The sequence below is a fragment of the Capra hircus genome, chromosome 10 (assembly GCF_001704415.2).
Source record: "Capra hircus breed San Clemente chromosome 10, ASM170441v1, whole genome shotgun sequence".
In the NCBI taxonomy this organism is placed as follows: Eukaryota; Metazoa; Chordata; class Mammalia; order Artiodactyla; family Bovidae; genus Capra; species Capra hircus.
In genome coordinates, this window is record NC_030817.1 from 93,005,122 (window position 1) to 93,018,988 (window position 13,867).

Consider the following 13,867-nt stretch of genomic DNA (forward strand, 5'->3'; position numbering starts at 1 on the left):
CACCTGCCAATGTAGGAGAGGCAGGTTCGATCCCTGGGTCGGGAAGATCCTTTGGAGAAAGAACTGGCAACCTACTTCAGTATTCTTGCCTGGAGAATCCCATGGCCAGAGGAGCCTGGTGGGCTATAGTCCGTGGGGTTGCAAAAGAGCCGAGCACAACTTAGTGATTAACACGACAAATCTTTATTTATAACTGCATCACAATTACTCCTCTGAAGGACAGTTAGCTACCCTGCAGTGCTGCTTCAGAGCCCCACAGACTTGGGACTTCCCTGGTAGCTCAGTGGTAAGACTCTGTGCTCCCAACACAGGTGGCCTAGGTTCACTCCTGGTCAGGGACCTACATCCTGCATACAGCAAGGAAGGGCCCGCGGGCCACACCTAAGACCACGCATGCCACACCTAAGACCTGGCACGGCCAACCAAATAAATAATTAAAAAGATAAAAAGCCTACAGATGGATTAGCAACAGCAGAGCTATCGATTATCATTCCTGGTCAGAAAGTAACCTAATGCTATAACAGTACAACTAAACCATTACATAGAAAAATCAACTACAATCATAATCTACTACCTGAGTCTCCCATTTCAAAACATGTTATGTTTTTAGCCTCATCTGATAGTATTCACTGAAATATAAATGTATCTCAATAGAGTATTATATCAATTAGATATGAAGCTGGTAGCAACTGATACATTTTTTAGAACACTTTGGTGAATTAAAAAGTTATCACACACATAAACAGTATGTTTCACATACCAAAAAGTTCATCTTTCTTATCAAGACGAAGGTGAGCTCTAACCTGCCCTGGTTCACAGCCATCACAGGTATCGCTGCCAGGGTGAATATGAAACGACAACACAGTCTCTCCAATTTTCACTTCATCCCCATGCTCAAGTACATAAGGGTCACATTTAGTTTTGGGCTAAAGGGGAAAAAAATAACAAAACAGAAATCCAAGAGTTACATATGATTATTTATTCATGGTTACTATAAATAATGTCAGATTATAACAAAAAATTTTGAGATGGTTCTCAATGAGACAGACAGACATATGCATACACACCCATTTCCACAACATGAGGGTGATATGTAATATACTATTAGTGGAGCAGACAGATGAACTGAGCCAACTTCTAATTTTTATATTATCAAAATCCACTATCTCCCCATCTCCATACCCAATGCTATCAGAGAAATATCCAACCCAAACTTCAATCTATTACCAAAATGAATAATCATCACAGTCAAAAAGATGACATATTAAGGAGATAAATCACATCATATTTCCCTTTTTCTTTCTTTTCTTGATAATTTTTATTTCATTTTTGATCCTTAACTAAGACCTCCCTCCCTCCCCTCCTTCCACATATTATCTTATTAGGTGCTAAGCACTCTGCTACATGTTAGGGATAAAAGAGTTAACTGAACAGACATAGCCCCTGCTTTCAAGGAGTTTTCCAATTTAACATTTCTGTTAAAATAGCTTAAAAAAATAAAAAACACACACAAAAGAATGGCCCCTAAAGTTGCTATAACTTCCTTTGCATGGCTTTAAAATGCATTTATCTCTAAAAATAAGGTGTAGATACATAATTAGAAAGGCAAAACTCAGCAGTTAAGTATCTACTTACTGTATATATTTTTCAGCTCTAAGAATTCTCTTCCACATTAATACATCTGGCTTGAATACCAATCTGAGCTAAATGATATGTATAATCACTATGATAACTATGCCCTGAGGGATAAAATATTCCAGTTCAGTTTTTTAAAAGAATATGCAAGTACTTAATTAATAAATATACACTTACCTGAAGAATCTGTTTTCCATTAACAACTGTACCATTCTGACTGCCTTGATCCACAAGGACATAACTTTGTAAGTCATGGTCAAAATAAATTTCTGCATGAAACTTAAAAAAAGAAACCAGGTAATTATAAATTATTATATATTTTTAAATCACAGACAATAATTTCTCCATGATAAAATGCAGTGGACTCTGATGATTTAACTTGTATTATTCTTAATACATTTTTTTCTGAATACAAAAGAATTACAATGCTTCTGGTAGAAATAAGGAGGCTGCAGGAGAAAAGTCACCCACCTGTATCCCCACCGATAATTACCATTAATGACTTAGCATGTGTCCTATCTTTCCTACTCTTATAATATTCTTGAGATTATACTATATATAGTTTGAAATAATTTTTCACCTAATAATAGTTGCTCATATCATTAAAAACTTTTAATACAAAGGTGATTTGAAATATTCAAGGTCAGCTTCTCAGAGTTTCCAAATTTTCAATACTCAGGACTAATCACTCCCTCCCGCTCCACAGCACTTTGTTTATGTAACACTTAAACTATGCAGAGGTACTGTATATGTGAAGGCCACTGTACTGCTTACAATTATTGCTTACATTTAGTTGACAATTTGCTTACCACTTAGCATATAATACAGTGCTTCACATATATTAGGCACGCACTCAATACACGTGCGTTTAACTGGATATAGAGCTGCAGTTTCATAAACAATACATGGATGGTGGTTACATAAAATGATGCAGCTGCTTTGTGGGGAAGTTTGACAGTTCCTCAAAATGCTAAACAGAGTTACCATATGACTCAATAATTCTACCCCAAGGTAGGTATCAAGAGAAATGAAAACTACACTTCCAAACAAACTTAGCAGTATTACTCTTAATAACCAAAAAATGGAAACAATTCAAATGTCTAACAGTTGATGAACAGATAAACAAAATACTATAGTGTGTCTGAACAATGGAGTATTATTTGGCAATAAAAACAAGTGAAGTACTGATACTTGCTACAACAAGGATGAATCTTGAAGACAAGCTAAGTGTACAAGCTAGTTACAAAAGACTACATACCGTATTATTAATATGATTCCATTTACATGAAATGTGAAGACCAGGCAAATCCACAGAAACAGAAAGTAAACTGGTGGTTGCCTAGGGCTGTGGGAGGTGAGGAAGGAATGGGGAAGGACTACTATTGAGTATGAAACTTTTTTCCAAAGTGATGAAAATGTTCTAAAATTGACTGCAGCAATGGTTACACAACCGTTGCTGTTGCTGCTGCTGCTGCTAAGTCGCTTCAGTCGTGTCCGACTCTGTGCGACCCCATAGACGGCAGCCCACCAGGCTCCCCTCCCCTGGGATTCTCCAGGCAAGAACACTGGAGTGAGTTGCCATTTCCTTCTCCAATGCATGAAACTAACAGTGAAAGGGGAGTCGCTCAGTCATGTTGGACTCTTCGCAATCCCATGGAGTGTAGCCTACCAGGCTCCTCTGTCCATGGAATTTTCCAGGCAAGAGTACTGGAGTGGGTTGCCATTGCCTTCTCCAACAGTCTGATGAGCTTTGACAAATGTATACTAACAGTATTTATCTCCTTTATCTTGCATCTTTGGCTGAATACCATCTAGCTGCAGTGCAGCTGTGGCTGTACCATAAGCTATAATACATATTCTTTTAATGACAACAGCCAGGTTTTTTCCCCAGGTTTTACTGTTTTTCAAAATGCTTCTATGAACAACCCTGTCCATGCACTCTTCCTGTGGACAATACAAGGGTTTCTCTGGGGGTACACTTAGGAATGAAACTGCTAAGCCATCTACATGCAAACAAACTTTATTAGATACTGCCATACGATCTTCCAGGCTTCACAGGTGGCTCAAGTGGTAGAGAATCCATCTGCCAACGCAGGAGCTGCAAGTTTGATCTCTGGGTCAGGAAGATCCCCTGGAGTAGGAAATGGCAACCCACTCCAATATTGCTGTGGGATAATCTCATGGACAGAGGAGCCTGGTGGGTTACAGTCCATGGAGTCGCAAAAAGTCAGACGTGACTAAGCACACACATATCATTTTCCAAAAGGGTTGGACCAATATACAGTCTCAACACCAATCTATAAGAATTTCTGTTGATCTATACAGTTTTAAATAACACTTTGTATTGTCAGAATTTTTAGCTTTTGTAAGCATATCAAGTGTGAAATTAAAGTTCATTACTGTGGTTTTAATTTGCATTTTCCCAGTTACAGGCGAGGCTGAAATCTCTTCTTATATTTTTAGCCATTTGGGTTTCACCTTCTGTAAATTTTCTCTTCATGTCCTTCATACATTTCTTTCAATTGGGTTGTTTAGAAAAACTATATCAAAGAGTTTAAATAACTTCAAATCTTATGACTAGAAACCTTATTCCAAAGACCTTTCTAAATTACGCTCTCAATAGGAAAGATATTTAATAAACGGGATGAATGAAAACTAACACTTTGGTCTCAACTGTATTTCTTGAATTACTACAAATATTGAATGGTTTTCGCAAGTTAAGCATATTTCCTCTACTGTGAATTACTTATCTATGTCCTTCACTCATTTACCTGTTGGTATCATAGTGGGGTTTAAAAAATGAATTTATATGAGCTCTTAAAATATAAGGGATATATAGATCTGATTATCTTAGACTGCCATTTAAATTTATTTCTTACTTAAATAATTCAAAATTACCTCGTCTTCTGTGATTTTGTTTCTTTTTTTAAACTTAGAAAATCCTCTCCTATACACTGGTTAAATATTAGTTTCTGGTTTTTCTCCTAATATTAATATGAAATATGTTGGAGTTTTTTGACTTTAACTTTTTCATATATCTGGATATGTGTGATATATACTGTCAAACTGATTTCACACAACTAACAAATTACCTACCCCACCAGTGGACATGTTTGTTTCAAAGAAAGGAAAAGCAGAAATGCCACCAGAGAACTACCTACATTTCAGACTGAAGTAGAAGGACATCTTTGTTACTTAAGTTATAGACAGGTTTTTCTTTGGAGGCAGCAAAACCAAGCATCATGAGAAGGTGAAAAAGGAAGATAACTTGGTCTGAATTAAGATTACAAGGACTTCATTCCCTCTGAGTGAATCCAAACAAAGTAAAAAAATCAGACTTTCAACTAATAATGAAAAAACAAATTTCATTCCAAAAAGACAAAAATCACAAAAATACAGTTTAGAATCATATTATAATCCATTAAATAGAAACAAAATGGGGTTGATGAAAGGTCAAAAAAACATAACAGTTATAAAAGGGAAGGGGGAAACCACAGAAAATGTAGTAAAGAAAAAAGATAAATGAGACTTTTGATAGTTAAATCTTATAACTTTAGCTGTAACTCTGTTCTTTTTGTTTGTTTTGAAACACTCAACTGCTCTTTTTCCTGAAACCATTAGAAAGTCAACTAGGAAAAGCTGTAAAATCAACTAGAAAAAGCCTTGAGGGGTAGAGGATAGATTATTCTTGAGTTGAAAAATACCATGGGCTTAAAGTAACTATGCACTAAAGTAGCCTGAATCCACATATGACTCATCTTTGAACTACCACAATATCCAGCATATTGACTTCACTCAGTAAGTATTTGCTAAACAGGTATTACTTTAATACTTTGTCTACATTTTCCACTCCTGCTCCAGACAGTTAAAAACTAAACATTATTTTAGTTCATGCAAATTTTGATGGAGAATTTTTTTTTCTCAAGTAATGGCATAAACAACCTGCATTACTTTCATTACCATTACTATACTGACTATTAACCTTTCTTTTTCATCTGAAAAACCCTAGCTTTCTGCCATAATGATGATTTACAAAGTCACACTGAGGGGGCTGTATCTGAAAAATCAAAGAACTTACCTTACTGACACCAACTTCAGGGATTCGGAGAGTATGCTCCATATCTTTTTCTCTGCAGAGTTAAGTAAAATTGAAATGCCTTTAATACTTTTTGAAGCATATTTAAAGAACTTTTTTAAAGATAATTTTGCTTTAAAAGATATATTAGGATGCAAGTCTCCCTATCAGACTAAACCCAGTTTCCGTAATGCTACTCTAAATTTCATGTTTGAAAGTAGGTCCCAGAATTACCTTAACTCTTTCATAAGGTAATTGTAGTGGTCCCCAACCTTTCTGGCACCAGGAACCAGTTTCGTAGAAGACAGTTTTTCCACAGACCAGGGCAAGGGTATTTGGGATGGTTCAAGTGCATTACATTTACTGTGCACTTTATTTCTATTATTATTATATTGTGATATGGAATGAAATAATTATACAATTCACCATGATGTAGAATCAGTGGGAGCCCTGAGCTTGGCTTTCTGCAATTAGATAGTCCCATCTGGAGGTGACGGCAAACAGTGACATCTGAAGTGTGTTGCGAGTGATGAGGCGCAGCTGTAAACAAGATGAAGTTTTCCTCGCTCACCCAGCGCTCCTCTCCTGCTGTGCAGCCCGACTCCTAACAGGTCCAGGGGATGGGGACCCCGGTTTTGGTACATCTGTCACAGGCTAGTGAGCATCCAGCAGGACCAAATGTCCTTCGTGGTGATGTCAGTCCAGACCTGCTGACTATGTTCCCACTTCTATTACTACGTGTAAAAGGAACATACTATTTTCCGAGAATTTAAAATTAAGATACTGTATGAAACCTGAATTAAAGATATATTACCTTTCCAGTTGGGAAAAAAGGAAATTATCGTACTCATGATTAAAATCTACTTCTCTAGTTACATAGGGGTAAAGAAAAAGGATCAAAGGAGGAGGTCATACTGGGTTTAAATAAGTAACTTAGGCCTAAAAAAAGCAATACCAAAGGTAAGAAAATGATGAAATCTCTGTGGAAGGTATCACCAAGATTTTAACTCTTTACATCAGCAGACAGCTTTAGGGACAATGAAGTTATGTCTGCAATTGACTTCCAAAACCGCATGACAAAAGGTAAGTGTCAGAATATTTTCTGAGTGAGAGAGGGAGGAACAAGGATATCATTTTTTGTCTATTCTACAAGTACCACACATATTTAATAATTGGAATAAGAAAAATAAACAGAATACGATAATGGTAAACATTTTTACCTTCCAATTGTAGCAGGATTTACAGCTGTAATGATAAAAAGTGATCCTGTCTGCAACACAGGTGATCTAATTACAATTACTCTAATACACGGAGGCCAGATTTTTTCTTCATCTGCCAAAAAACAGGTAAGTATTAATTCAAAAATAACAAATGCCCAGGGAATAGTAGAAAGCATACTGCTGCTGCTAAGTCGCTTCAGTCGTGTCCGACTCTGTGCGACCCCATAGACGGCAGCCCACCAGGCTCTGCCGCCCCTGGGATTCTCCAGGCAAGAACACTGGAGCGGGTTGCCATTTCCTTCTCCAATGCATGAAAGTGAAACGTGAAAGTGAAGTCACTCAGTCGTGTCCGACTCTTCGCGACCCCATGGACTGCAGCCCACCAGGCAAGAGTATTGGAGTGGGGTGCCATTGCCTTCTCCAAGAAAGGCATAAAGCTAAAACAAACTGATCAAAAATCTTCCTTCTGTTTAAAACAACCTTCTCAAATTCTGCTATGTGACATGCACAATAAGTAAGTTTTAACAACATTGGCAATTTAAAATAATCGACCTAAAGATATACAGCAGCTATCAAAATTACAAAATAATCAACTCTCTCTTTTTTAAGGTATTGGTATTTGAAAATATGCCCCCAAAAAAAGCATTTTTCAAGTTAGAAAAACTGAGTCTACCCTTTTAAGAAAAAAATGAGAGGAAATTCCATTAAGAACAAAATAAGCTTGTATACACTACTACAAAATTCTGAGTTTTCAAAGTATGTCATTATATCAAGTAAAAAAAAAAAAAATCAGATTTACCGTAATACCTACGTAGCTGAATTAATGGCCTACTCTTTAAAGGCAACTGCCTTCCCTCTCTCAACTACAAAAGTGGACAATAAATATCTAACCCATTAAAATAGACTTAGCACAGATTCTAGGAAAGAGTAAGTAACTTGGTTTTTTGTTCTACTGAGTAGGCCATTCAATGCAATTGAACTTTAGGATCCAAGCAGTAGTCATTTATTCACACCCTACTGTAAGTATGACCAAAGTTATCATTTTTAATAATGTTGTTAAAGTAATCTCTTTAAAACAATCAGCTCACTTTTTGGCAAATATATGGGCTACCAACGCTTTTAACTACTGTGCTGTACTTTTACAATGGCCGTGAATAATGCCTGTCTACTCACCTTCATCCTCAGTATCTTCTGCAGTTGCGTTGTCTTCACTGGTAGTGTCTTCATCGTAGCTGTCCTCGGTCTGAGAGTCTGTAATTTCACCTTCTTCAGGCTCACTATCAGTGTCTACGATTTTCTCATCTTTAAATGAAGCCGAATTATAAACGTTTTCACTAAGAGGAGATTCTACAGTCTTTGCACTCACTGGAACAGTATATTTGGGGGGACTATTTTTGTAATGGATGTCTATTTTGGCCTTCTTTTTCACATTTGCAAAATCTTCTCCCTCGCTGCAGCTTATATGTTCAATATTGGATGTTTTCTGATCTTCTGAATTCAAATTCTGGAAAGAGGTGGGAACAAGAGAGAAGAATCTTAAACATGACCATCTTATAATGTTTAACCCTAAATGTCTCAATGAATTAGTGAAAACATGTGTTCAGTGAAATAACAACAGCTATTATCTCTATTGCCTCTTTCTCTTATTATGTTCCCTTTCTTAATGATGTTACCATCCACTTATCCAAATCAAAAGTCTTTGACATCTCCTGAACCACTCCATGGAATCAATTACTGAGGCTATAGACTATGTTTAAAATTAACCCCAATTTTCTCTCCTTATCTAGTATCATCTTCTTAACTGTCCCAATCCAGGTGCTCATCACATATTGCTTGGATCATGTGAGAGCCTAGAACAACGCTGTCAAAAATAAAATGCAAGTTTTATATTTATATATATGCTTTAAAATTATCTAGTAGGGTCATTAAAAAGGTAAAAAAAGAAGCTGGTGAAATTCATTTTGTTACTTTACCTAACCCAGTACTTACAAAATATTACTAATTATATATAAAGATGACATTTCATCAGCATAAAAATTTTTACCAATACTTTATATGGATTTTCTGTACCAGGTCTTCAAAACTGAGTATAGTTTATACTCAACTAGGTAAAGTACCCTAGCAACATTTAAAGTGTTCAGTAGCCACATGGAGCTGGCAGAACAGTGCAGGCCTAGAGAATACAACTAAACCTAAATTTTCTTTTTGAACTTTGAGTCAATTATTAAGTCAACATACATGACATAAAGAATTAGCACTAATTAAAGCAGGGATTTAAAGATCTAAATGTACGTAATATATCAGAACTGAAGTTTTGCTAAAATACTTTATAGAGTCAGTTTGATAACACAGAAAATAGTACAGATGAGTCAATTACATCTCTTTATTCTGAACTTCCAACTTAACTGGCATAAGCCTTTTATTATTTATTATACATGCATATTGGCCATACCCTAGGACAAATGAACATATCTATTATTTTAACTTTAGAAAAAGCAGTTATCTTCCTCTAGTTTGTAACACACTCTAGTTTTCTTTCTACCTTAGGGCAACATGATGAGGTGAAGTCATATGTTCTGCTGTTATTTTATAAAATACAAGAGCATCCTAAACACATATTTTTAATGGTAGCACAAATTCAGTTTGAAGACTTGCTAAACATTCACAGCATGCTAAACTATACATATTTCCAGCAACACAAACTCACCAAGGACAATAACAAGAGCAAGTTCCTGGAAAGCTATGAGGAACTTTAAAGACCACTGTAAACTACAGCCAAAAAGTTTCCTGATGTATATATGATTAAAAGAAAAGCAGTTTCCAGTATTATATATTTTATTATTATTATTATTTATAGGACAACACATGTAGAGGAAAATGAGCGAAACAGAAATAGGTACTGCTTTTTAAAACTGTCAGTCTCGAATGTTAGATAAATATCCATTAAGATAAAAGAAAGGCCCAGGGCCTACATCAGGCATATATGCACATTTCAAGTTATTACTCTAATCTCCTCACCCTACTTCCTTCCTTCCGTATACTCTGCTGCTGCTAAGCCGCTTCAGTCGTGTGCGACTCTGTGTGACCCCACAGACAGCAGCCCACCGGGCTCCTCTGTCCCTGGGATTCTCCAGGCAAGAATACTGGAGTGGGTTATTTCCTTCTCCAAGGCATGCATGCACGCTAGGCCGCTTCAGTCGTGTCCGACTCTGTGTGACCCCATGGACAGCAGCCCACCAGGCTCCCCTGTCCACAGGACTCTCTAGGCAAGAATACTGGGGTGGGTTGCCATTTCCTTCTCCATCCGTATACTCTGTACTTCCAAAAAGTGAGGCCCAAGAATATCTTAAAACTCAAGAAAAGGATGAGTATGTCCTAAAACTGGTTTCCTCCCATGCGACACAACTACCTTTTATAATCCTTGGGGAATTCAAAATTTTTATTAGTATTTTTCTTAAGTCCTTGTCCTAAATTAACATATCTTTACAGAAGGATGGTAAAGATGAATGGCTATGAGAGCTAAACTGGACCAAAATCTCACAGAATGCTATCAAATTTCATCATCTAGTTTGTCAGAAAAGGCCATTTGAGGACCCCTATATATTCTTTGCTTTGCTGGGAGAACTAGTTTCATCAACATATTCTCTCAAACAGTTCAATGACTAGTAGTAGGTAGGAGTCACTAGCACAGAGGTCTCTGACAAAAAAGAGAAATAATTTTCGACATTTTTCTTACTTACTCTTCAATTCTTAGGTACTGTCAGTGAAAATAATAGAGAAATAAACAAATCAAATAGAGAATTGAGATTCAAGAACAGAAGTGGCCAAGACAGTGAAGTGAGAAGACCCTAAACTCATCTCCTCCACGGACACGCCAAAATTACAACTACTTACAGAGCAACTATCTATGAGAATGACCTTCCTGAACGCTAGCAGAAAAGATTTTCCACAACTAAAGACAGAAAGAAGGAACCACACAAGATGGGTAGGAGAGGTGGAGACCCATACCCCTGTGTTGGCAAACCACAAATGGAAGGGATATCCCAAGCACAGAGGTTCCTTCCAAGGAGTGAGGAGTGGGAGGCCCAAATGGGGCTCCCCAGCCTGGGGATCCTGAACTGAAAAGACAAGCCCCTAGAATGTACAGCTTTGAAAAACTAGGAGAGCTTCTGTTCAGGAGAACTGGAGAGGTACAGGAATAAGATTCAGCTCTTGAGGCACATGTAAGATGGCACACGTTCTGGGTCTCGACAGGGAGGTAGCAGCTTGAAAGGAGCCTGGGTCAGCTGTTTTGGGGAATCTGTTCTACCCCAGGACCAGTGGAATGGGAACACATCTTTCTGGAATCTTTCCTCTGGTCTGTTAGTGCTGGCATCCCTGCCCTGCCCACCTGCTGGCCAGCACAAGCCCCTGGCTTTCCAGAAGAGAGCCACACAGGGACTCATCCAGTGGGCCAGGAACAGCCCCGAGCCCCTGGGTCACACGGTCAACTTCACAGGAAGGCCACCCTTCTCTTGACTGGGCCTGCAGGCACCACGCGAGGCACGACCTCACAGCCGGCCAGGGAGAGTGCCAGCCCTGCCTTCCAGCGCTCCCACAGTCATCAGTCTCACCTCAGCAGAAGGATGTACACAGCCCACACAGGGAACACCCCCAGAGAAAACAGTCCTGGTGAACACAAGGGCATGTGTTGCCTGGGCCTCAGAGGAGGCCTGCTAAATACGGCCACTTCTCTAAGACGGGAAACATAAACAACCTACCCACCTTGAAGTCCACCTAACACACAGAAATAAATACAGTGAACAGAGCACAGTGAGGAGACAGAGGAATATGTTCTCAACAAAAGGACACGACATAACCTCAGAAAAGAACATTCTTCCAAAATACAGGTTTAAAAAGGACTTTTCCACTATTTTATAAGATGTTCCCATACTTCAAAGAATACAATTAAAATCAAGTCAAATCACAGCAAAAAAAAAAAAAATGGAGATAAGCAATCTACTGGACAAAAAGCTCAAGGTGATGAACATAAAGATGCTCACCAAACTCAGAAGAATGAATGAACATAAAACTTCAGTAGTTAGAAAACATGAAGAAGAACCAAACAGAGCTAAAGAATACAAAACTGAAATGAAAACATACTAGAAGGAATAAGAAATTAGATGATATAGGGGAACAGATCAGCAATCTGGCAAAGAGTAGTAATCATCAAGCTGAAGAGAGAACAAAAAAAGAGTATAGTTTATACCTCTAGACAATATTAAGCATACTAACAACCACAAAGCATATGTGAAGAAATCATAGCTGAAAATGTCCCTAACCTGGGGAAAGAAACACATCCAGTTTCAAGAAGCACAGAGTCCCAAACAAGATGAACCAAAAGCAGTTCACATGAAGACAAAATACAATTAAAATGGCAAAAATCGAAGAAAAAGAATTTTAAAAGCAACAAGGGAAAAGCAACTAGTTATCCACAAGGGACCTACCATAAGGCTATCACTGACTTTTCAGCAGAACTGAAAAGTCAGGCCAAAAGGGAATGGCACCATATATTCAAAGTGATAAAAGGAAAAAACCTTCAACCAAGAACACTCTACCCAGAAAGGCTATCCTTCAGATTGGGAGAAAAGATGAAGAACTTTCTAGACAAGCAAGAGCTAAAAGAGTTCAACACCACTAAAAGAGCTTTACAAGAAATATCAAAGGGACTTCTCTAAGTAGAAATCAAAGAGCCACATCTAGAAACATGAAACTCGTGAAGGGAAGAGTCGCGTTGGTAAAGGCAATCACACAGTAAAGGCAGCAGGTCAACCAGTGACGATGATGAAGCCAGTAGAAAGGCTAAAAGACGAAAGCAGTGAAATCACCTACAGCCACATCTGCAGTTAAGGGACAAACAAAGCAAAAACACAAAATGCGACCACAGACACAGATGTAGGGGGCAAGGACAGTAAAAACAGAGAGCAGTCAGAATGCGTTCAAACTTAAGAAATCATCAACTTAAAATAACCACATCTATGCGCTGTTGCACTAAGTTGCTTGAGTCATGTCTAACTCTCTGCGACCCTATGGACTGTAGCCCTGCAGGCTCCTCTGTTCATGGGATTTTCCAGGCAAGAATACCAGAGTGGGTTGCCATGCCCTCCTCCAGGGGACCTTCATGACCCCAGGTCTCTTATGTCTTGCACACTGGCGGGTGGAGCAGGTTCTTTACCACTAGCGCCACCTGGGAAACTCCAATCACATACATATAGGTTGTCAATATGAATGAATCTGATGGTTACCAAAAACCAAAACTCAGTAATAGATACACAGAAAGGAAAGGAATCCAAACGTAACACTGAAGGCAGTCATCAAATCACAGGGGAAGGGAGCAAAAGAAACAGAACCAGAAAGGAAAGACAACCCCCCTTCAAGACAATCAACACAGCAGCAGTACACACACACCTACCGATAATTACTTCAGAAGCCGACGGACGCAAAGTTCCAACTGAAAGACACAAGTGTGGCTGAGTGGATTAAAAAAACAAAAACGCACATATATGCTGCCTAAAGGAGACTTACTTCAGATCTAAAGACACACTGACTGAAAATAAGGGGACAGAAAAAAAGGTTTTCCATACAAATGAAAATAAAAAGAAAACTGGGGGAGCAATACTTATTTCAGACAAAACAGACAGCAAAAAGAGACAAAGCAGCATATTATATGCTAAAGGGATCAAGCCAACAAGGAGATATAACAACTGTATATATAAATATCTATGTACCCAACACAGAAGCACCTTCTAAGTACATAAAGAAAATACTAACGAACATAAAGGCAGAAACTGACACCACCACAGTAGTAGAGGAGGTTAACACTCCACTTACATCAATGGACAGATCATCTAGACAGAAAACCAGTAAGGAAACACTGGCCTTAAATGATACATGTGAC

The 13,867-nt window shown here is 38.1% G+C and overlaps 1 protein-coding gene across 1 annotated transcript in view; it reads right to left on the reverse strand.

Annotated features, from left to right (window-relative positions):
- AGGF1 (angiogenic factor with G-patch and FHA domains 1) overlaps window positions 1–13,867 on the reverse strand; it is a 44,132-nt gene that overhangs the window by 12,188 nt on the left and 18,077 nt on the right. Inside the window, exons 6-10 of the mRNA XM_018053693.1 lie at window positions 8,104–8,434; window positions 6,931–7,042; window positions 5,714–5,765; window positions 1,813–1,914; window positions 761–926 (exon numbers count right to left, since the gene is read on the reverse strand). Of these exons, the coding sequence (XP_017909182.1) occupies window positions 761–926; window positions 1,813–1,914; window positions 5,714–5,765; window positions 6,931–7,042; window positions 8,104–8,434 (763 nt within the window). The remainder of the gene's footprint in view (window positions 1–760; window positions 927–1,812; window positions 1,915–5,713; window positions 5,766–6,930; window positions 7,043–8,103; window positions 8,435–13,867) is intronic.